The sequence below is a fragment of the Lagopus muta genome, chromosome 2, assembly GCF_023343835.1.
Source record: "Lagopus muta isolate bLagMut1 chromosome 2, bLagMut1 primary, whole genome shotgun sequence".
NCBI lineage: Eukaryota > Metazoa > Chordata > Aves > Galliformes > Phasianidae > Lagopus > Lagopus muta.
In genome coordinates, this window is record NC_064434.1 from 46,737,706 (window position 1) to 46,762,277 (window position 24,572).

At 37.2% G+C, this 24,572-nt stretch overlaps 2 protein-coding genes across 2 annotated transcripts in view; one reads left to right on the top strand and one right to left on the bottom strand.

Annotated features, from left to right (window-relative positions):
* Positions 1 to 24,572, top strand: part of NT5DC1 (5'-nucleotidase domain containing 1) — a 120,058-nt gene that overhangs the window by 8,245 nt on the left and 87,241 nt on the right. Inside the window, exon 6 of the mRNA XM_048938414.1 lies at positions 3,325 to 3,406. Within this exon, the coding sequence (XP_048794371.1) occupies positions 3,325 to 3,406 (82 nt within the window). The remainder of the gene's footprint in view (positions 1 to 3,324; positions 3,407 to 24,572) is intronic.
* Positions 9,439 to 24,572, bottom strand: part of COL10A1 (collagen type X alpha 1 chain) — a 34,993-nt gene continuing 19,859 nt past the window's right edge. The window contains exons 2-3 of the mRNA XM_048938413.1: positions 16,103 to 16,261; positions 9,439 to 11,410 (exon numbers count right to left, since the gene is read on the bottom strand). Coding sequence (XP_048794370.1) covers positions 9,528 to 11,410; positions 16,103 to 16,244 — 2,025 coding nt within the window. The 5' untranslated portion in view covers positions 16,245 to 16,261 and the 3' untranslated portion in view covers positions 9,439 to 9,527. The remainder of the gene's footprint in view (positions 11,411 to 16,102; positions 16,262 to 24,572) is intronic.

Here is a 24,572-nt window from a genome sequence, read left to right on the forward strand (position 1 = left end):
ACAAATGAGTTATTTACTCAAGTTTATTCTGTGATATGGAGAATATTCTTCTTAAAAATCTTTAATTGTACTGGATGGTACTTGAATTAAATCTGAAGAATAGTATGGTTTGCTAGTTTGCAAGAGATGTTAAATGGTTGAAAGCTTAATTCCAGCCTTTCTTCTTAAATGTGTTTTGTGTCTTAAGTGTGATAATCTGTATGTGTAGATGTAAATAAATCTATGGTATACTGTGATTTTCCAGTTGTTTTTTTTTTCCTTTAAGCAATAAATTACATTTAAAGGTGGAAAATGAAATTGGTCCAACTTTTTTCAGTGCTTCTTAGATATACAGTGTAGCTTAGATGCTACCTTTGATGTTTGTTATCATTTGATTCAGTTGAGTCAAAGAAGAGTTGAAACTTTAACTTTTAGGTAGCTAAAAAAAAAAAGAGCTTTTCTCTTTGAGTAAAATATCTGAGTGTCAATGAGGTATGGATATAATCTACTGTCTGAAAGTACTAAAGTAATGCAGCGCTTTGTCTGCAGACTAGAATTGAGAATTGTAAGATGGGTATCTGCAGTCCCTTGGAGTATCACCTGACTTGATGTTTTAGGCTTAGATCCAAAATAGCATGCTGAGCAGATTGCTGTTTTAAGTCCAACTGCTGCTGCTTGAAGAGTTATCTAAAGCTAGCTCATTGGCAAACACTGAGGACAGGTACGTCATAAGAGTCTTAATTTTGTGCCTGATTAATCTCATTCCTTGCTCACTCACAGCTTGGAATCCTCTCTCAGATGTCACACCTGTACTGTGTTGCTTTATTTTACAGTTAATTTAGACTTGGTACAATTCATTTGGTGATGGGGAGAAAGAGGATGGTGCTAAAATGTGGCTCAGCTCACGTGTAGTGTGCTTACATGTTCTGTTACTAGTTTACTAGCTGGAGCACTGTCCCTGGAGCAGTGCTGTCTTTATCCAGAGAGAAACCCACGCTCTATTTTTCCACAGAGCTGCTAGAAATGGTTCAAGAATGTTCTTCATGAGTTTCTTGAATATTTAACTGCATATTAGCTCAATTTCGGTACAGGGACTGCAGCAGTTTTGTGAGATGTTACCATCAGCCAGATGATGAAGACACAAGGCAGAAGGTTGTAGGCCTCTCCAGCGTTTGTGCTCTGGATGCATGCTGCAGTTGTTAAGCTATTTTCATATGGTATCAAAACCATTGCATTTTAATTCCTTCTAACTCCTAAACAGAATTGTAGGCTTGTATTTCTTCTTCTTGCAACTTGTATTAGTAAAGGCTACTTTTCCTTAAAATTTCCAGAAAACATTCTAGGATTTGGAGAGTTTCCTACTGAAATAGATGGAGAACTAGGTTCCAATTCAAAATGGGTTCAGACAAGAGCTGGGTGCTGCACTGCTCTACTCTGTTAAAGATGTGTAAGCATTTGATGAATTTGTGTATATTTTCAGGAAATAAGAGCTTCTCAACATTTTGCATCTTTGCATTGAAGCTCTACACAAAATACTTTTTGTCTGATACTTCATCTAATGAAATCACTACACAGGCATGCTCATAGTTGTCTCTCTGCTTTCAGGGAATTGGTCATTTTTCTTTTATGTGCAGTAGCTCTGGATTTGCAGTAGGGTAGTTTTATAGTCGTTTTGGTCTTTTGTAAAACCAGAGGTTTTGAGGGAAGTATACCACTTTTAAACTTTTATGCACTTGTCCTCAGAACAATGCTCTTGAGGAACTGTTAGCTCGTTGCACCGATTTTTAGAAGAAGCAAGCAAACAAAACAATGAAAGAAAAAACAAGGCTAGAGTCAGCCACGTGGAGTATACGTAGAGTTGAATCTGTCTAAGGGCTGGTAGTAGTACAGGCTACTGCTGTCACCACTAGACAGGCATTCCCTGACATCTCATGAGTACAACTTCAGATAATGACCTTGCTTAGCAGTTAACTAAACTGACATACACAGTACCTTTTCTCTCTGACAATCCTTTTTATATATATCTGCAGTAGTTTGCTGGAATAATGGATTTAGGGATGACAGGGGAAGCAATAACATTATCTTTCCTGATCTTAATCTCTAAAGTGGCGGATCATAAGTAGGCTACCAATAGTGCTTGTCAGTCACATGTGAAAGGCCTTGTTAGTGCTACCTGATGGAGATGAAATTAAGGGCAGACTTTTTTTTTTTTTTTTTTTTTTGAAGCCTCTGTGTTGGATTAAGCCTGAAATAGCAGTTTGCTACAAATAAACTGCATGTCTTTAGACATTTTAAATTCATTTTCACTTTCGAAATACATCCTTCTCAAGAAAATGCCTTCTACTTACAAAGTAAGTCTTTATTCAAGTACTAGTGCAGAGATAGGCTGACAGGTTTAGGACATAGGACAAAGCCATAAAAATCTGTCACAGTTGCATCAAAACTTAAGCTTAGGTAGATACAAAACCTGCAATAACACTACAAAATACTTTCTATGGTGTAGAAACTGACATCTGCTTTATTGCTGCTCTGTGCTTTGTAACAGAGCACCTCTTACAAGCTCAGTAACTAATTCTCTGCCCTATAATATGCTTAGCTGTGTAATTGCACCTGTGTTTAACTCAACATTTTTAAAGTTTGTAGTGTTTGAGTCCCAGAGCACTCTGAGCTGCTTGTGAAGCTTTTTCTCTATCTTAATGAGACACTGGGAGGGTAACTGAGGTCAGCAGAAGTGATTCTGCACCTGGACAGCTTTCTAGGAAAAGTGGGAGACTGATCACATTGAAGATTGTTTTTTTTCCCCTGTCCTGCCAGAGCAGGGGTTTGGCAATCTACAAAGCACAGTGCAGGGTAGTGTTGCTTGGTCTGGCTTCTCTCTAAGCATTTCATGTGGTGTTTAGGGTGGAGCTGTTGGCAGAAGAACATTGTCACTATTTTGTAGTGAAAGTTTTTACAAGTTGCAATGGTGGAAGGTGATACGAGTGCCAGTCTGTAGTTAATGTCAGCCTATTAATTTAGTACAATGTCTGCAGCTCTAGGCATTAATTTTTCCTGGAAGTCAGCAGGGTAGCTCGTTCATTAAGTTGCTGTTCTAATGCCCCTTTTTGCTGTAAGGTTTTTAGGCTACTTATAAATATGAGTAATTCAAAAGCAGGGTGCAGATCTGCCTCCCATTATTCAGAGTTCACAGCTGAGTCCTGAGTCCTGATTCCTACTGTCTAGGACTGCTCTACTCCATTTTCAAAATATTTTTATTTGTTAATGGCATTCTTCCCACTGTTTGAGTATAAAAGCTTGAAATGGCTGATATTTTATGTAGTGACTAGATTCCTTTAACAATTACAGCATGATGGTCAGAAAAAATATGACTTCTGGAAGGACATGGTGGCTGCTATCCAGCATAATTATAAAATATCAGCTTTTAAAGGTAAGTAGGTTCACCAACAACTTACAGTAATAGCCAGAAATATTACATATACTTGCTGAAAAAAATACATTTGCTACCATACTGTAGGTTACTCAACGTAGCTTTTACTTTTCAGGCTTTTAAGTTGTTCTATTTACACATTAATCCTGCTATATTGGTATTCGTATTTTGTTCAGCTGGAGCTGCTTTGATATTTTTAGTAGAACTTTTGGTGTATTACCTCACTGACTTTAGAAGAAAAATATTTGATTCATACAATAATGTCAGCATTATTTCACTGTACTTTATTCTATTCTTGGTGTTCTTGTATTTATGAATAACATCAGATATGCGCTGAAAAGAAAGGAAACTAATGTTTGGTACATTTTTTAATAGGTTTTCTTTAGCCCTTTAGTTTTCATTATGTGTTGCATATGAATCATGCGTAGTTAGCTTCCTTTTTAAAAAATAAATTTTACAGTAAGTTATTATTTGGGAACATAATTTAAAGCCTGATCCTTGAAATCATGTAAATAATCAATTTTACGTATGTAGGAGTGTCTGCTTGTGTGTACATGTATACACATAAGTATATACCTACACATTGTTCATATTTGTATATGTAAGTGTGTAATCTGCATACAGATGTGTGATGTGACTTAATTCTTTTAAACTTCAGATCAAATTTAATACACATAATTTTCTGTTATAAGGGTTATGAGGGATGTGCACAGCAGCGGTGAAATATGAGAAAGTATTAAGTGATAAGCATGTTTTTTTCTGGGGTGGGATGGAAATAGGTAGGGCTTTGTAAAATCAGCAGTAAGACAACACAGATTGTACACGGTACTTTAATGCATGAAAGTGCTAAACTCAGTCATGCATCATTTTGAAAGGCCTTGCAGTGGTTTTGTTTTCCATTTAATAATGTGATCCAGTGGATGAACAGGAAGATGGAAGAATTGGATATCATTTCTTCCTGTTTGGCTTACCTTTGATATTTGCCTGAAGTATTCTCTTTTTACTTCAGGTCCCTCCTCTGTGAAATGGGAATAATGGTACTAATCTTCTGTGACAAGTTAATGCCAAAGACTTTTTCCCTCTGGTGCAAGCTTAATGTAACTTTCTGAGGAAACTTAAAGCTGGCTCCATCCCAGTTTCTGCATACCAGGAAGCCCCATGTTTTTTCTTAGCCCAGAGCCTGGACTAAAAAGCATAAACCATGTCTTGACTTAACTCTGTTCCTTCAGTGCCCTGTGAAGGGTTTAACCCTTTAGAGAAAAGCAGCACTCATTTGCAGTTAGTCAAAGTAAACTTTCTTAAGCAAGCTTATTAAATGGCTACCTGGGGAGACATCAAGTTCCCAAGTTAAAATAGCATCTTGCTAGTGCCATTGTCAGTGATGGAGCAGAACGACTGACCGTTTTATTTATTTGAAATTCATGTTTGCATGTCACTTTGTTTCTGGTTTGTTGTCAGCACGCCCTTGTTTATCTTTGTCCCTTCTCTTTATCACATGATTTCTTTGATCATTAGTCAGGTGTCTGATGGATTTTGCTTTTCATTGTCTTAGCCATGGTGATTGCCTTAGATAATGGCCCAACTATGTTTTTTTTTCTTTTTATGGCTATTTTAGATAGCCATGATTGTCATGACTCTCAGTTTATGAAGGATATCAACTCACTCTGCTACTTTTTCTTAAAGAAGTGAAGAACTGAAGCTTGCAGAAGAGGCCTAAGAAAGTTCCATGTCATTTTGTTTTATTTGAATTTTGCTTTTCGAACTCCAAAAATTTCAAGCAGTCTATTGAGAAATACTATTAGGTAAAAACATGATGTCAGACAGCAAAGAACACAGGCATTTTTATTTTCAGGCAGGTCATTTTTTTCAACCTAACAATACATGCAAGAATGCCCTCTGCATAAATTACTCCTTTTTACCAATCTTCATTATTGGAATATTTTTCATCTTTAACATGATTAGTATTACTTTTTTTTTTCCATTTAGCTTATATTCTCGTTATAGACATCAGTAAAGAACAATTCAAAGGAATTGTCATGCAGAAATTATAATTAATATTATGTAAATATGTAAAAACTTCAGATTTTGTGCTTTTGATAGAAAAGTTGATGGTTCCTGCAGGAGGAAGTTGCCAGTTACAAAAGTTTCTTAGAGCATAATTTTATAAAATGTCTTCTCATAAAGACTGCTTTCTTTTTCTTGCATGATTGTCTTTCCCCATCATTTCCCAATTGTAACAGTAGCATCTGTGATTATGTAGGGAGAATAATACACTTGTAATGTTTTCAATCAGTTTGTAACACTGTATTTCATTTTGGAATTAGAAGGATCATGCCTGACATAGCAGCTAGAACTTTATAAATAGCACATTTAAAAGCTTGGTGGGATATGCTGTCAGCTCTCAGGGGTGCATGTGAAAAAATTGTCTTTGTTTAAAAGGTATACAGGAGATGAAGAAAGTGCTAGATGGAAAAACCTGCTGTTTAGTAACTTGCATTTTAAGTTTTTTTTTTTGTTGTTGTTGTTTTTTTTTGTAATTGAGCAATATTCTGAAGTGGCATGCTTATTTACAAAAAGTATATACTTTCTCTATAATTCAGGGAGAAAACCTTTCTGGATCTTTATGAAATACTTTATTCTTTCCCCTAAACGTGTGCATGCAGACAAGTTTTTGATCACAACTCTATGCTATGGCTCTTTTGTCTAGGTAGAAGATAATTGAATTGTCAATGATATCTGCATTATGTTCTTTATATGTGACTTCAGAAACAACAAAGAGGAAAGATGCTTTTCTGATTAAAAAAAGAGGAATCTTCAAAAAAGACTGTAACACTAGGATTTCTAATGTTAATGTAGTCCAGTGAAGAAAGATGAGCATTTTTCTTAATTGTGAAAATGGTGGCAAAGATATAAGCTAGTAAATTTGTTATACATCTATTCTGAGACTTCCAGGTAAATTTATAAGTGATCATTTGGATACTTCACATCTGACTATTTAGGAACTAATGAGGCTTGTCTAAATTTTTTTTTTCCCCCAAAGCCTTTGGAAGAGAATTTTCTACTATTACAGGCTCTTATATTTTAGTTTTAATCTCATGGGATTTTCTTCTAATACCACATCTGGAAAAAGATGTGATGTTTGGAGGAGCTTTGTCTTTACATCTTCATATGAAGAAAATATTAAAAAAAAAAAAAAAGTGTGCTACAGAAACCCCCAGTTTTTCCTTTTGGCTGTTCTGCACGGCCGTCATCTGCATTATATGATTGTGTCCAACTCTTCCAAAGCCTGACATTCACTGGTGATAAAATTCTTTTCCAACATACTTCACTTCTCCTATACAGAAGTATAGTGTAATTAAACAGATTTAACTTATTTGAAGTACATATCTCGAAAATGTGAATTAGCTTTTGTTTTAATAAGAGTCTTAAACACTTTCTCAGAGTTTAGGGGAAGCTCTGAACAGTGAATTCACTAAACAGTGAATCCAGAGCTAAATCTTTAAATTCTGCTTTTATCACAGTGTGAAGAGTAATTGCTAGCTCTTTGGTGCTGAGTGGTTTTGTTAATGGCTTAACATCTGGACAATTATGAAAAGCCTTCAAAAAAACAGGCCTGAGGTACAAAGTTATAGACTTGAACTGCTTTGTGCTCACTTGAAGAACAGAGACGTTAAAACACAAAACCTGATTTAAAGTGGGCAGACAATGAAGATAAGCGAACCTAACTTTTAAGAATACTGTTGAGGCCTAGTTTCTTGTGCTATCAAATTGGAATCACAGGCTGAGCACCAAGGGTTTCCAACAATTTTAAACACTTTGACTGGGAACTACCATGTTTTAAGCTTCGCTTCATAATCTCTCTTTCTGAAATAAGAGTGTCAAATTGTTTGAGTGGTTTATATATATATATATATATATTTTTAAAAAGGTGTTTCTTAGGAGACTTGTAATTAATAGACGAGGACAGGCAATTCACTGAAATGTCTGGAGAGTTAGTTTAGTTTGAAAGAAAATTATTATGGGATTACTACTTATAAACTGTGGTACTCTCCACTGCATTATTTTCATGCAAACATAGAATATTTATAATGGTAGTACCTGCTTACTTGCCTAAGCCTACTTGGCCCCCAAAATAAGATGATCTCGTATTACTCTCTCTTTTAGCACTTAAAAGTTTAGTCTAAGCCTTCTGCATCCTTATCCAGTAGCACCTAATAAAAGGAGCAAAGAAATTCTGCAGTTACTTTCTTAGAAGTTCTTTAAAGTTTCCAAAGTATTTAGTTTTTCTAACGATGTATCAGCCTAAAGGTGCTCTCACTTTTTTATTAATCCTAAGGTATTTTCAGGTACTTAGGAAACTGTTTCAAATGCACAATAATAAGCCTCGGGTTTCCCTTTCATGAAGAAATGATGGTATCACAAAAGAATTCAAACAGGCCTATTTACTGTCAGTGCAAATAATTAAAAACATCCATTAAAAAGTTTAAAATAACAGTTTGAATTGGTAATCTTTGGATATATATATATATATATATATGTAAAACAGTTAAAGCATATAAATAATAACTTGTCATTGAAGAGATGTGTTTTGATAATTTATAAACACTAATGCTATTGAGCTTACATTATACCATTAACTTTTTACTGTACCATAACAGACTAATATACTATGTAGTGTTTGAGAGACATGAGTGTATGTAGACACGCTAAGCAAATAGTGTGCCTCCAGACAAATTTACTGTGATTGAGATCCTTTTACCGTGTAAGTAAAAAATAATTCCAAGACTATTGTTTTTATCTCTGAATACTGTATTTCTTTAAAACACAACTTACGAGCAAAGTTTGTCTCCAATTCAGGGGTGGTAAAGCTGTTTTGATTTTGTATCAGCATGCATGTTAGTTTTAGTGTACTCCAGTTATCATCGTGTTAATTAGGAGCTTAAAAAAGGTGAACTAGTTTTTTTTACTGTAATTTACAAAATGTGTCAGACAGCTGTGATGGAAACTCTGGGCAGTCTGGACTAGGATTAGAGATGCACAGTGGCCCTGCATGCAGCAGGGAGGTTGGAGCTTGATAATTGTTGAGGTCCCTTTCAACCCAAGCCATTCTATGATTCTTTAAAACTTAAAGGGAAGGTGCAAAGAAGATAGAGCCAGGCTCTTTACAGCGGTGCCTGGTGCCAGGACAAGAGGTAGTGGGATCTCCTGTGATCCATTTTTGTGCCATCTGAACATCAGGAAACACCTCTTTACTATAGTATGCTGTAACTGATGGAGCAACAGAATAGTTTGCTGAGCAGTTGTGGAGTCTCTTTCCTTGAATATCTTTAAAAGCTGTATGGGCTTGGTCCAGGGCAACCTGCTGTAAGTGTCCCTGCTTGAGCAGTGGGGTTGGACCACATGACCTCAAGATGTCCCCCCTGTCCGTAATCTTTCTGTGATTTCTACATTTCAAGTCTGGTTGCTTTTCTCTATTGTTGGAGGTCTTAGACCTTCAGTAGCATTATGATTTCTAAATCTACCTTTCTCTAAGGTTGATTTTTCATTAATAGGAAAAGCTGAACTGACTTACAAGTGACATATTATGCACTGTTGTCAAATTTTGTTTTCTTGACTCTTGTTTGATAGAAGACTAATGGTAAAGAAGTGTATTAGCTTGTTATTATGATGACCACATTGCGTCTGAAACTGTTTACTTTTGAATCAACTGAAGGTATCATTCAGTGTACTTGAGTGTGGTCTGGAGTCTTGAAATGGCTACTTTACCTGTTAATGAGAAATGATAGCTAGAAATTTTGATTTACCCCCCCCTTCTCCTTTCCCCCCCCCCCCCCCCCCTTTAATGAAGAGAGATAGACAGGTGTATTATATTAATTCATAAAATTTTAATGTTGCATTTAGTTGGACAATTGATCATTGTTCAAAACAAATTTCCCATGACAAGTTTCTAAAAACATAGAATATTGTTCTACTAGTTTTTAACCAATTGCTTTACCTTTTCACTGTTCTCAGTTTCTGTTGCAAAATTGAAGTTACATGACCTGCTAGGGACATATTACATCAGTGCCCAGTTAAAACGTCCTGAAGGAGAGCGTGTCAGGACATTGTAAGTGGGATGTTGTTAGATCTGAGCAAATAGGAAACCTGAGAAAGAAGAATGAACGTATTCAGAGGAATAGAGACCATTGGATTCTGAATTTGGCAGCTGGAGCCACACTTGATCATTCTCCATGAGATCAATGACAGCACTGCCAGAGGCCTGGTCAAGGTATCCTTTCTGGTATTCATCATAAGTGTACATGACTGGGGTGCCATTTTTATAGAGTGCAACCCAAACATTTGTTCCTTTTGCATGTACATGATAGGAGAAGTAGTATAGTCCAGGGATCCTGCAGGTAAAGATTCCTGTCCTGGGATCATAGTGTTGCTGTCTGTTGTACAGGATTTTGTCAAATTTGATGGGGACTGTTGCCCCAGGGTAGGCTTTTGAGAGAATGACAGTGAAGGCAGACACTGGCATTCCTGTCAGAGCTTGATTTGCTCCTGCTTTCATGAAAGACATTCCTGATAGCTCTCGAGACTCTCCTTTAACATAACCTTCTGGGATTGTGGCTTGGCCAGGGGGACCAGGAGGACCTGGGGGACCTGGCAAGCCAGGCTCTCCATTGTTGCCTTTAGGCCCAGGAGGTCCAGGTGGTCCCATGGGTCCTCTTAAACCTTTTGTAGCAATACCTGCTGGGCCTGGCAGTCCTGGTGCTCCTGGTTCACCTTTTGCACCAGGGGCTCCTGGCATGCCAGGGGGACCAATGGGGCCTCTGATCCCAGGTATTCCGGAAGGTCCTCTTGGGCCTTGTTCACCATTAATACCTGGCACTCCCTTAACTCCTTGTGGTCCAACTGGACCAGGCAAGCCAGGTAGGCCAGCATGGCCAGTGTCACCTTTTTGACCAGGGAGACCTGGATGTCCCTTAGGACCAGCAGGACCCTGCTCACCTGGGTATCCTGGTTTTCCATCTAATCCTGGTAGACCTCTTTCACCCTTGGCTCCTGGGAATCCTGCAGGGCCTGCAGGACCCATGTCACCTTTGGGTCCGGGTAAGCCATTCTCACCAGGCAAGCCTTTGAGTCCTTGAGGGCCCATATTTCCTGGTGACCCAGCAGGACCTGGTTCTCCTGGCACACCAGCTGGGCCTTGGTCTCCTTTAGGTCCTGGAAAACCAGGAGGTCCTTCAGGTCCTCTGTGTCCCTTCATCCCTGGCAATCCTGGTTTTCCAAATCCTGGGAGACCTGGGGATCCAGGCAAGCCTGCAGGTCCAGGGAATCCTTTGGCTCCAGGGATGCCTGCTGGTCCTGGTGGTCCCATTGGCCCAGGCTTGCCAATGCCAACTTCTCCAGGTTCTCCTGGTGGACCCTGGGGGCCTGGGGTACCAGCTTCTCCACGTGCCCCTGGTAGACCTCTGTCACCTTTCATACCTGGCTGACCTGGAAGGCCATTTTCTCCAGGCTTCCCTATCCCAGCAGGGCCAGGGAGGCCTTGGGGTCCCTGTGGGCCTGGAAGACCCCTGCTACCTGGGCGGCCTGGAACACCAAATCCCATTTCTCCTTTTTGTCCATTCATACCAGGAACACCTGGTTCTCCTTTCTCACCAGGGAGGCCTCTTGGCCCTTGAGCTCCTGGAGGTCCTTGTGGTCCTGGCTTTCCAGGGACAGACAGTCCTGCAGGGCCAGGAATGCCAGGGGGTCCTTGTGGCCCTCTTGCTCCTGGGAGCCCAACAGGTCCGGCTTCTCCTTTCTCACCATTTAATCCTCTTTCTCCTGGCTTCCCTGGTAGACCTGGCATGCCTGGTTTTCCAACAGTGGAGAATCCAGGTGGTCCTGGGGGACCAGGGGGACCTTGCGGACCAGGGCTTCCAAAGCCTGGTTTTCCTGCAGGACCTGGTTGTCCTCTTGGTCCAATAGGGCCTGGGGGACCGGGGGGACCTTGTTCACCCCTCATCTGCACACCTGTATGAGAAGAAACAAAGTCAACATAACATTTTGTGGAATCATGTAAGTTGTAAAAGCCCTTCCAGATTTGCACATTTATTGCAGGGTGAAGAATTAGCTTCATTTGGACTTCACAGAAATCAAGAGTTTAACACTGTTGTTCACTCAGAGCCTGAGCTGACTTTCACAGCAGAAGTGACCTAGGAGTCTCATATGAATATGTAACAAGTACAAGTATGTTGGGAGTTGTAATGTGAGCTATGATGGCTTTATAATTTTTTTTACATCAATACATCTAGAGTAAATAAAAAAAAAAATCAAAATATAGTGGACAAGTGAATGCAAAGCATTAAGAAGCAGAGGAAACATGTAAATGATTTAGCAAGTTAAGACTTGCATCTTGATAAAAGAAAACAGGATGTTTCCAGTAGAACTATGCTTTTTTTTCTTAAACTACTTGGTGCCTTTTCTTCTTACCATCCACAGTGAGCCGTAATTATGGTGTTGTGTTGATTTTATTTGTTTTATCTTTTAGTAAACATATGAATGTTATATTCTAAAGTATTGTCATCTTAAAGAATTGTTTGCTATAATAGCTTCACACAGTTACAAGATAAGTGATATTTCACTGTAGTTAGTCAGAGCTCAAGTTGTTTTTTCCTTTTTTTTTTTTTTTTAAAGAACAAATGATGATCCTTTTTGTCTTAGCTGTCAACAGCAGGTGGAGCCATTTAGCTGAATGTCACAAATAGAGGATTAAACAAGCTCAAAACTGTTTTCTCTGTACTTCATGGGAAATTTGCTGCTTCATTTTAGAATTAGGATGATGATTTGTAGCATACTACAGAGAAGATCAACATGCATACTGTGAGCTATTTTACTGTTTTGCAGCAGCTCATACCACTATAGAACAAAATACCACAGTTATGAACACTGATTTAAGAAGGCTTGCAAAAATCAGACTCTGAGGTGTATAAAAATAAACTGGATTCTGATTTTTTGATGGCAACATATTCAGTTCATTGCTTATTTAGAAAAGATTCATTAATAGTTGATCAGCTAAAGTTCTATTTGAGTCTTAGAAAAACAGCAAAGCATATCTGTGTGTGTATATATATATAATATATATGTATGAAGGTGTGTGCAATGAATATTTTGCTGTCTTTAGGAAACCAGAGTTTGTTATCTAATCTGTGGCTACTTTTGAACCAAATGAGATGAAGTAGAAATATTTTTTCTTTTTTAAACAATATAATAAGAAAAGCTGTCAAATCAAATGTGTTTCATGTACCTGCAAGGTTGCTTTCTTCCTGTATTACTAGGGAAATAGTTATTACCTATCAACTGCAGATAGTAACTTTTTTTTGCTGATGCGTAAAGGCAGCATAAATGCATACTGTTTTGTTTTGTGTACATTCCTATCTCATCCTTCTGAAGTCAGAGTTAAGAAAACATGGGTAAATCAAAGCAAAATTTTGATGCAGACAATGAGTTGCTGACCTTGTGATGTTCTGGTTGTAAAATGGAGAAAAACATGAATACATTTTTATATCAGTAGCCTGAATTCTACTTTACCGAATTTAAAACCTGGCATTTGCTAGCAGACAACTGTAACTCCATCCAGGTGTACTTTTTTATAATTCAGAGAGCTATGTCCATTCTTCCAAGTGAATTCTGTTCTTCAGGAGTTAGAGTTGAATTTCTGCAGTGAAGTAGCACTGATATCATTCAGCAGTGTTCAGGTAACATGCTGTTATTACTCTTGACCTAACTGGGGGGTGGGAGGAAGCAATTTCTTCAGACATCAGTTTCAGAATGCTTCTCTTTACTGTTTTTCAGTTTGTTTTAGGTCAATTTTGTATGTCTTAGTTTTGTAAAGTGATGTGTGCTGCCTTTAGCAAAAGGTTCAGTATCTTTTGCAAATGTTGTTGTGGATATTTTCTATGAGGAGCTGAAAAATGTGCTTGTTTCAGGTTTAAATATCTGGTGATTGCACTGTCTTAGAGATAGTAGAAGACAGATGGTGGCATTAATGAAGTACAGGTTTTACCAAGAAAATTGAAGCAGTGGTTAACTATTCTTTTATGTGTCTTGGATGTATAAAACAACTTTACATCAAGACCTGTCAAGAGCAGTCAAACCTTATTTTTGGATAGAACTAAGTTTCAAGACTTCAGCATGACCTGCAGTAAAGGCCTATTAGCTTAAACATTGCTGGACTGTTAGATTTAGTTCTATGATTATTCTCAACCAGGACTTTTCACAAGGAGTTCAGGGCAATGAGTAAAGGATAATGTTCTACTATACTAATAGTATATGTACTATTATATATACTAGTATAATACTACACTAATATATATATATATATATATATTAGTATAGTAGAATATATATATATACACTAGTATATATATATTAAACCCACACTAGAAAAGAAAGTATATTCTGACAGGAGAGCTGTCAAGAAAAATTATCAAATTGTTTTACAATTTCTTCAATTTAGATAAAGCTTTAATAGATTTCAGTTGCCAAGATAAGCATTTTCTGGAATTATATCCAATATTGCATTTGTTTGCTAATCTAAAATTAAAGAAAATATTATTTGTATTTTTGGGATCTAAGAATGTCTTTTGCAGATCTGGCATTTTTAATCAAGTGATGGAAAATCTTACCTTTAGAATTTTTCTTTGTTTTAAAGTGAATGTAGAGAGTATAGAAATATTACATTCTAGTTCTGCACTTATACTATGTTCTTTTAATTACTAAGTGCTAATATGGAAGTGGGAGTATGCAAATAAATTGAGGCAGTTTCAAGTTCTATAACTTTTCCCTGCTGCTGGCTATCCATGTCTCACTCCATGATTTGTCTTTTCTGTTGGTTCTGCTGTGGCTGTAGTAAAGGTTAGTTTTTCAGTAGCTACATTTGTTGCACAGCAGGCCCTCACACCTGCACTGATCTATATACAATATATATGTATACTGAATATGTATACTGATGTTGCTGAGAAAAAACAGCTGAGAGTTACAAAGAAAGTTTTAGTTTGATGTTGAGGTGGATCTATTAAAATATGAACTTGCCACCTGCAGAAATGAGCATGGAACTTCCATCCTATTCTGTTAGGTGCTATCAAGCACCTAGCAAATGTTGTCCTGGGTCACTAATTTAGGCCCAGTCTGAAATTTTGATTCCAGGTAGCTTTTTGGCAATGCTATACGAAAGGAAAAGAACATGCTGGTAACTAAATCTCTAGAAGATGATGTACAGTGAACAAATATGAGAAATAAGCTGTAATTAAGATCTTGACAAGTGCTACTTGAGCTACTTGCATAAGGAGCAACTCACTAGACAACACATTCAGAGGTATTGATTTGGTTTTGCGGTCTCTTGTTTAGTTCTTCGATTATTATCTTAGGTTATGAACAATGATAGTGAGCCCTCTTAAATCTCTTCTAAAATGTATCTGTAGGATGCTTGTTTTCCAGGCTGAGAAACAGCAGTTATTGTGTAGTTTTCATTTTGATACTTTGTCACCAAACATGAGGATTTGTCAGGTCTCTTTGTATGACTGGTATCTTAAGTCTGTAAAATTGTAAGCTATTGCCACTTTTGTAGCGTGGTGAATGATCTTTGCTCCCTTTCCTCAATAGACAGCATCTTACAATTGTCACAGGTATATATAATCATATTTAGGTTAACAGGCTTACCGCAGATTAGTTTCTCTGTTAACATAATGTGAAATATTAGTTTAGGACAGTTTCTTTTCCCTTTTACCCCTTTTTCCTATTTAATTTGAACCTTCCTTTTCTTCTTAATTTGTTAATTTATTTCTGTTCCCCCCCCCCTCCCCTTTCCCAGTGTTTTCTCTAGATTTATAAAATAAATACATAAAAGTTGCCTTGAGAAGAATAGAATTAAGTGAAGTTTGGTAGAAGATAATAAAGTACGTAATATACTTCATATGAAAAATTATACAATAGTGAATAAAATCACTGAAAAACACTGTGATCAAGTACTGGGAAGAGAAAGAGTAGCTTTAACCTTCTGGGAACTCCAGCTAGTAAGTCATGGCAGTACTTATTCATGTACCTAAATTCAGTCTGAGAGTGCTGGTTGGATTACAGAAATTCCTTGTGGTGAAGGCAAGAGATAAAGCTATAATAGTGTTTTGGTGCAGTCCAGAAGAGCATTTTGAGTGGGTAAGTTTCCCAACCACGCTACTTTCACTTGTTTCCCACTAGAGAGGATTTTTGGAAAACATGGCCTGGAGGCAGTTTGAGTGAGACTATAGCAGCATCTTTGAATTCAGTATGTACTACTGTTGTGTATCCAATCCATAGGATTTGGCTAGAGCTACTCTGAAATGAAAGCTCATAAATAAGGATAATATGGATGCTGTGTCCTGAGGAGCTAATCTTCTGCTCTCTGGGTCTGCTTTTGTATTCTAATGCAGACTTAAAATGTTCTTTTTCTAATGAAGTGTCCCTTCAGCAGTTATTGTGTCACAGAAAGTTTGTGCAAGTGTGCATCTTCATCAGTGGGAGGTAACTTCCTGTGTCACTGCTAATTCTTTCTGCAATGATGAACTTATTAAAGTAAGCCTAAACTGTTAGTTTAGTACCAGTTGTACAAACAGTGAGCTTTTGTGTTGACCCACTAGAACTTATTTTATGCTAGTTTATTATTTAAAAAAAAAATAATAGTAGACTTACCTTGACTCTTTACGTTGAATGGGAGAAAGTGTGGTGGCCCCTTGATGCTGGACTGTTTCTGGTATCGCTCGGAAAAGTATCCATCACTACCATGGACGATGTTTAGACAAAACAGCAGCAGTAAGGATATTTGTAAATGCATGTTTCCAAATCCGTCCACTGTTAGAAAGGGAAGAAAACAATGTTTTCAGTAGAAGTTGATGAGTGTCTTTCGCATAAATTGGTTTTCTTAAGCTATTGGTGTTAAATGTTTCTTTATTTTGTGCTTGCTTTTTCCTGCTTTCACTGTCTGTGAAAAGTGCTGTAAGGAGAATAGAATCAACATGGCTAACTTAAGATTTGGAGTTCTTGTATGTCTAAGATACAAAAGAGATGGCTTAGAGACAGAAGTCTCACTTTTAGAAAAAATAATCATTTTAAATAAGTGGCAGCCTACTTGAAGCCACTGACTTCAGAAACAGTAGTAATTTTTCTAATTACTCCAGGACCCAAAAGCAAAGTTCAGCAGTCACATATATCAGAGCTCCTGGAATGAAGAAAAGGTTTAATTGGTAATACATAGGCTATATACCATGATGTTATTGCCCCTGTCTAATGCTATAGTAAATTCCATGAAGTATAAAGTTCTGGCTCCTTCAGCATCCATGGCAAAAATCTCACATTGAAGTGAGGTTTTTGTTTGCAACCTGTTGAATAACCCCAGTAGCAGTAAGGAGGCTGATGCTAGCCATTAAATATCAACTTTCTTGCAACCCCAACCAACATATCCTATGGATTTTAGCATCAAAACCATACAGAATGAAATGAAATAATAACATACCAAATGTTGTGGAGCTCCAATGCAGGGCAGTAGAGTGGCAAATCCCCCTCTAGTGAGGAGTTCTTCTGCCACTGGTGAGTGAGCAGAAGCTGATGATTTCAAGTGTCACCCTTGACTATTTATACGATTTTCACCCTAGTTTGGTGACTGCTGGGCATAAGCTCCTCCCCAAGAACCAGTAAGCAGTAATTATCTGTGTGCATATGTGTGTTTTTTAGGGGTGGGGGAAGCTATTTTTGGTAGGGATTTTAGGTCCTGTTAAGCCTTTTTTAATTTCTTCTTCTTCTCTTGGACCTCTTATTGTTGATGAAATTGTATTGCCTATAGTTCGTATTTTCTAAAATTTTGCATCCTTTCTGGTTTTAGAAATGAGAAAGGTTACAATGGAAAAACTTGTAAGTAAGGTTTATCATTTTAGGTGCTTCATTTGGATGTTTCTGTGAATGTTTTTAACTGAAGTGAAGAACTACATATTTTGAACTTCGAGGTGTTACTTTCAGAAGTATTCGTCTGAGATTATGTGAATAGTTATTCACTGAGGTACAAATAGAGAGCTTAGAATCAGTTAAGTTGTTAATTTGAGAGTTGTGTATGAATCTGAACATTATTTGTAACCAGTTATTGTATTCAGAGATTGTTTCCAAAATCGTATTTCTAAGCTTGTAACTGTTCTGATATTGTAGGTATGATATTATCTATTTTATGTATACTGCAAGTAATGTTTCTGAGATGTAAGCTTACATTACACTATGAAAACTATTATATTCATCTGTAATAAATGTATTGAAATCCATACTGCTGAAGTTTTATGCAAGCTGCTGTGTGAGTCTGATGGGACTTCTTTGATCTTTTCCGTTGCAATTAATATATTTATTTTATTATTTTATTTTTTAAAAACATGCTCATTCAACTGTAATTACTGCTCTATTTTGACCAGGTGCATTTTGTTCCCGTTAAACTACTTCAGTTTAGTAAATTTATGCTATGGCTGTTTTAGCATTGGCTCAAACTTGATTACAGCTTTTTTTTATTTTATTTTTCCTTTAAGTTATAGATTGATTCTAACCAATTTTGCTTAATAGACGGTATCCATACATTGTGATTTCTTTCTGAATAAATAGTAGAATCTGACAGTGTTTTAGCATCATCTTTAATACTTTCTGTTTATACATATATATGTGTGTGTGTATATATATATATGTTTTAACATTGTTACATCATGTTCAGTCTTATGGGAGCTAAGTTTTTGGGTGTGTTTGAAAGTTTTAGTTTCTCTTGTATTGAAGATTGGTGGGGGAAAAATGTAGTATCTGTTTTTGCTAGAGTAAACTGGGCACAGGCTACGAGTTACTGCGATGAAGTTAACTGCCAAGTTGCATTTATTTAATCATTTGTGGAAGCCATCTGGAGAGTAATATCTCTGCAGAAGATTACGTGTACCCATGTCCTAATACCAATGGTACAAATATTTTAATTATGAAAAGGATACTACATATACTACATACTATACATATTATAGGAATCTATTTTACTCTAGGAATACTAGCAAATAATCTGTGCTACCATGAGTTCTCATGCATGGTAGGTACAGAAGGGACATCTGTTACCTTTCCAGGCAATAGACTGAGCTATTGGCCCTGAACTGTGCAGCTATCTTGCAGAATGACAGGTTAACTTGGGCTGAATTTTACCTGCTTTTTGTCTTTGTTTAATTCCACCCTCTCCCAGTGACAACGTTTTTTGGCTTCTATGTATTGTGGCAAATATCCTAGAACACAAGTTACTGTACTGAAAGAGACCAGTGGACCATCAAGTCTGTTCTACTTACAGTTGTGCTAATACATTTGCTTATTAGAGGACTGTATTACAGTTTGATTTAAAGACTGCTGCAATAATTTATTTAAAGTACTGTTAAACAGTTCTTTTCTTCTATTCTTCTTTCTAGCCATCCTCTAAACAACATTGTGTTCCAATTTTGTAAATAAACCCTTTCCTCTGAGGAGATCTCTGGACTGTTTTCCCTATTCAGCTTGTGTGCCCAATCCAGTCACTGGTTTTCAGAGAATATTTGTATGTCTGAGATTGCATTTCTATTCTATGTGTGCATTTAGCTCCTTTTAATGTTTTGAAGAAAGAAACTTTGTCCACAAGTCATTTGTGTAATGCCTTGAGCTCCTTCTTTTAAATATTGGTCTCTATAAATTCAAGTGAGAATCCTAACAGAAGCAGCAGAAAAGCAACTTCAATCTTTTTTTTTTGGTTCACATAAATCCAAAAATAACTTTTGATTTTAAAACATTTAAATATATAGCCCTAAATGGGAAGTGTGGTTGTTGCTAATTTGACAATATTTGGTTAAGTTAGGAACAGCAGGCAACAGTTCTGTGCACATACCGTTTCATGCTAATTTCTAGCCTAATTCATAAATACCCCCAAGGCAGACACACTTATACTACAAAGGCACCAATAATGTACACCCCTATTTGTTCAGCAGTCTCACTTCCTGCCTTGTCTCCTCCTGGGGAGAGAGGTGAATAATCTCTGTGTCTTTGTGTAAATAGCAATGATTATAGGGTCAAAAGGTACATACAGGTAAAACTGTTGTCCTTTAATGTGAGCTCCACCCTATTGTACTATCTTGTGCTACTTCTTTGGTTTGAGGTTTTGTTTTTTGTGGTTGTGGGAAATAGAGGTGGAATTGGAATATGCTTCTTTTGTATGTATTCCTTGTTGCTGTGGGTGTTTCCTGTTGGCAGAACAGTAATATGCATTTAGCTCTCAAGCACGCCTTCGAAGGTTGGCTTTTTTGTGTATATTTGCATGTGCAAAAATACGTATAGTAGACACTATGCTTATTTACAGTAACTGCACATTTTTAAAAAAGGTTATTTTCATACCTCTTGTCAAGGTATAACTATTCAGATGTTTTTGTTTTGTAGCTATGCACTTTCCTTTTGAGTGTAGGAGTCTTCACTCTTCTTCCTCCCTCTGTCCCACTACTGTAACACTCAGGAATACTGTGGGACACCTTTAACCACTGTACCATTCCAGAACTTGCTTTTACTTTGGTATTGGCCCCCTCATTCCACGTGAAAGCAGCCATTTTAGTAGTTCTTCAAGGTCAGACTTCAGCTATGTCATTGCTGAACTTAACTGCAAAAAGACTCAGAATAGAATTTCTGTGGACTGTATGAAATAGGCACTGAAATCCCAGAGTCCTTAATGCTGGCTGAGTGTTGCCTGTTCATCAACAAGCACATATGCTTTCCAGAAATCTGTTTCTTGCTCCAACAGGCCAATGGAAACACATGGATAAGTTTTGTGGGAATGGCACTATGCTTTGGGAGGTGGGAACTGATATCACTACAATCCTGCAAGTTATTCAAAAGGTGAAGAGAATGAGTGACACAGTAAGCAGGCACTTACAAGAAAGTCGTGTGGAATTAAGCATAAACTGGACTAAAACAACTACTTCCTTTTCTCACATAGACATGCAGATGCACAGAAGCACCTGAAACTGCTGAAGCAAGTCTCAGAGAATGGCTAGTCTAGGTTTTACACCAAATAGGAATTGGCATTGTATATTCCTAATGCTTAACATTTTCATTGTAAATATGCTTAGATTTATTGTTTTGACTTAAAGACACTGAGCCGCAAACTAGTGCTTTCTCTTGTAAGTCAGTTCCAATGTTGTTATCTGCCTGAAGTGAACTTTGAAAAATCTGCCATAGTCTGTGGTGAGATTTTCTGTGTGAGAGTGCTTATACTGAAAACTTGTGGAAGCCCTAGTGGTCTGTAACTAAGTTGTCTCTGGGGAAGAAATTCTCCAGCCTCCAGTTTAAATTCTATTAGCACAGACAGCCATGAATTTCTAGGAGAAATTTGAAAGCCTGCCATGAAATAAGTAATTGGGTTTTCTAGTTTGTGGTGCACTTATGATGCTCTGAAGTGATCTCAGCTCCATGGGTTAAAACTGTCCAGCTGTCCTTTTCCATCACATAATGCTGGACAATCTTCACAGGTTCACATAGTAATGGCCAGGTGAGCTGTAAATGGATCTGCGGAGGAACAAAATGTTCTCTTGTACCTTTTTAAATGGAGAGTACTAACACAGAACTCTTTCTCCTTTCTATCACGCTGAAAGAAATAGGAACAGGATTGTTTTTTAATTCGATACCTGATGGAAATCTGTGCGGTTCTTTTTTGTTGCTTGTTTTAAATGTGTAGCTTTTATTTGTTTCATTTCTGTCATCACTGTTTCATTTCATCATTGCTGCTACTTTGTATTTACATGGAGGCTACTTTAAATTCCAACGTTACCTACTTGGACTCAGTAAGGTAGAAAACATCTTGGTAAAGAAATTATTTACCTCTCTGGTTACAAAGTAACCAGGATTTCTTGTGAGTTTCAAAATGCATGGGTGCTTTGTTGAGGGAATCTACAGGGCTATGTAGTTCTCTCCCTGTTAGTACTTTTCAGATACAACAAGGAATTCCCTCTTCAAATCAAATGAAAGCTGTTGTGTTAGCCCTATGCTTTCATGCTAATCTTTTTATAGGTATAAAGCCTTTATATTTTTAAAGAGCGTAACTGTGGTTGAATAAGCATCCTGCTTTTAAGCAGTAATGGAAAGATGGTCTTTATTTGTTCTGGTACTGCAAAATTGTCTATTGTATGTTGTGTTCAAGTATGCTCATCTCGAGAGCTTTATTAGTATAGCAATACATTTAAATAGATGACAGTTAAATATTTATGTTTGCTTTCTGATGAGTTAACCTGCACAGACACTGAACAAACATGCTGAAACATCAGGAAGTGATGTGTAGAGAACATTTTGAGACTGACATGGATTTTGTATTACGTATTCCTCATATTCAGATAATATTATCGATGAATACTTTTTAATCTCACTATAATATTTGTGGTTACATTTCATTGTGCTTGTATAAAACACACGCACAAATGTGCACAAGAACTTTTTTACGGTGAGGGTGACGGAGCACTGGAACAGGCTGCCCAGGGAGGTGGTGGAGTCTCCTTCTCTGGAGATGTTCAAGACCTGCCTGGACACCTACTTGTGCTACCCCGTGTAGGGAACCTGCTTTGGCAGGGGGATTGGACTCAATCTCTGGAGGTCCCGTACAACACCTACGATTCTGTGATTCTGTGAAAACTATGTCAATTTTCAACTAAGAAAACTTGTAACACTTGAATGAAGTATACCAAAAAGAAATACTGTGTTAGAAAAGATGTTTCAGTTCCTCAGATATGCTGCTGGCCTTTCCCCCTTCCTTAGAAAGTAAAAACAAGTATACTTGTTTTTACACAAGTATACTCATACTTCTTCTCACAAATGTATTTCTGAATCAGTACAGTGCATTCAGGAAATTCAGTTTCGTCTTTCTGACAGTGCAGTTCAGACAGTAGGGCAGAAAGGAGAATCCACTTTCCCTTGTGCAGTTTTAAGAAAAAAAGAAATCAAAGGGTCTGAATGCTGAATGATCCAAGCAAATAAGAGAATTTGGCCTTGGATTTTTAGGGGAGGGCTCCATGAAACTATTTCTGTTTAAACAAAGCCATCTGAAGAGATTTCCTGTTCCTTTTAACCCATGAATGCTCATTTTCAGCTTTTTCTGTGATATTGGCTGCACTCTTGGTTGTATTAATATGAAGCTTTTCTGTAAGCTGAACTAATAAGAATTTGATTTTGAATAAAATGCAATCAGACTTCAATAGGAGTGCTGGAAGGAGGGAGGCTGCTTTTTCTGTAAGTCCAGATCATTTCACAGGACGTGTTAAGTGATGTAAAGCAACTGAAATGCATACTTGCTTTTGAATTATTACAAGTGTTCTTTTTTGTTGGTTGTGTTGTTTTTTTTTTTTTTTTCCCAGTAAGTTCTTTGTGACCATGATGTTTTACTTGTTTTTCAGCCTACTGCCACCAAACCTGATGTGTGACAGCAAAAACAGCATTCAATAAAAACACAAAGTTGTTAAATAGTCACCATGTCACCATGTTGGTTTTCTTTTTTTTTTTTTTTTTTTTTTTTTTTTGTCAGGGGAGGGGGGTGGTGGTGGTGGTGGGATGATGAGGATGACACTGCAGGGAGTGCATTTATTTTATTTTGTTTAATTTATGCTTTGTTTTTCTCTTTTTTTTTTTTTTTTTTTTTTTAATTAGTGTTAGTATCTTGTTCTATCTCAGTACCTGTTGGGCTCTTTCATACTACAGAAATAAAGTAAGATCACTGATGAAAGAAGGGTGAAAACCACTCTTACTTTCCCAAAGCTGAACAAATTCAAGCAGCTTCCTCTGAATTAGGGAATCTTCCAAATAGTGAAAAATAAGTGTAAGTGAACTACTTTTTTAAGCATGTCCACTGGAGCAGTCTGCTGAATAATCCTTTTCATTGACCTTACCACCTGCTGTGGTTTGGACAATTGGCATAGAGCTGTTTTTAAGCTTTCATGTTAAAAACAGGTACCAAAGGTGAGGAAAAAATAAAAATAAATCTAGACTTCTCCAGCCAGAACAAATAGAAGTTGTCTGAATTTACTATAAAAATAACTGATTTGTTTGTTTTGTTAACAATATTTGGCATCTTAAGTATTGCTGTTTCCCTTTCATTTATTTGAATTGAGACATGGGGAAGTTCTGTTTGTGGGTGTACACAAACTTTGACTACTTTGTTTATGAAAAAAACCCACCCACAGTCTGAGTGTATGGAATCTAATTATTCATTATGGCTATTAATAGGACTGGTTTTAGTTTCAATAGCCTGAGATAGGATTTGTGAAAGCATTATATTGTCATCAAGGACAGTCATAATTATCTGCTTATAATAAAGGGTTAGTAAAATGGTTGCTTTTAATGTTACGGAAGACACATCAGTGCAGCAATTTTATAGGTGTCACTGTATTACTTGACTCAAGTCTCAAAGTTTCAATATATCTTACATTCTGTAAGAGAAAAGTGAAAGTGCAAAGATAATTTTTTTTTCAAGCTTAGCCAGTAGGCTCTCACATTCAATAATTTGAGAACTGAATTATGATTTGATCAAAGCGACTTTTATTTAGAGGTAAGGAGTGAGTAAATACTTCCCAAACTGGCTAAATTGATCCAGGTATCAGGGATGGATAGAGGCTCCTGAGCTCAGGATAGGTGCCCAGGCAGAAATGCCAACTTGTTTCCAGTGGTGATACTTTCTGACGATACTGTTGCTGCTGTAAGTGGTGCAGGAAAAGAACCTTAAAAACTGAATTCTTGCTGGAGGTGGTATTGAATGTCACTAGTATCCATGGATGGTGAGATGTAAGCAAGCAATGATTGTTTGAATTATATGTGATTGATGTGCTCTGATGTGAATGTGCTTGAGCATTAATGAATTCTCTGATCTGAAGATCAGAGAAGTCAGAAACAGAGAACTGAATCTGTAAATTCCAGGTCACCTTCCAGTCTGTTTACTTATGAGCCATTTTTACCTGTGTGGTCTGTAATAACCAGTTTTTGTTCCTGGAGTAGTTTATCTGACAGTAGCTTAGCTAGGGATATAGGTGAAGGTAAATTTACTGGGAGTCTGAGCAGCTTATGGTGCATAAGCAAGGAGTAGGCTGCTCTGCTGTCAGCAGCTGCTTCCGATGTCATGTGC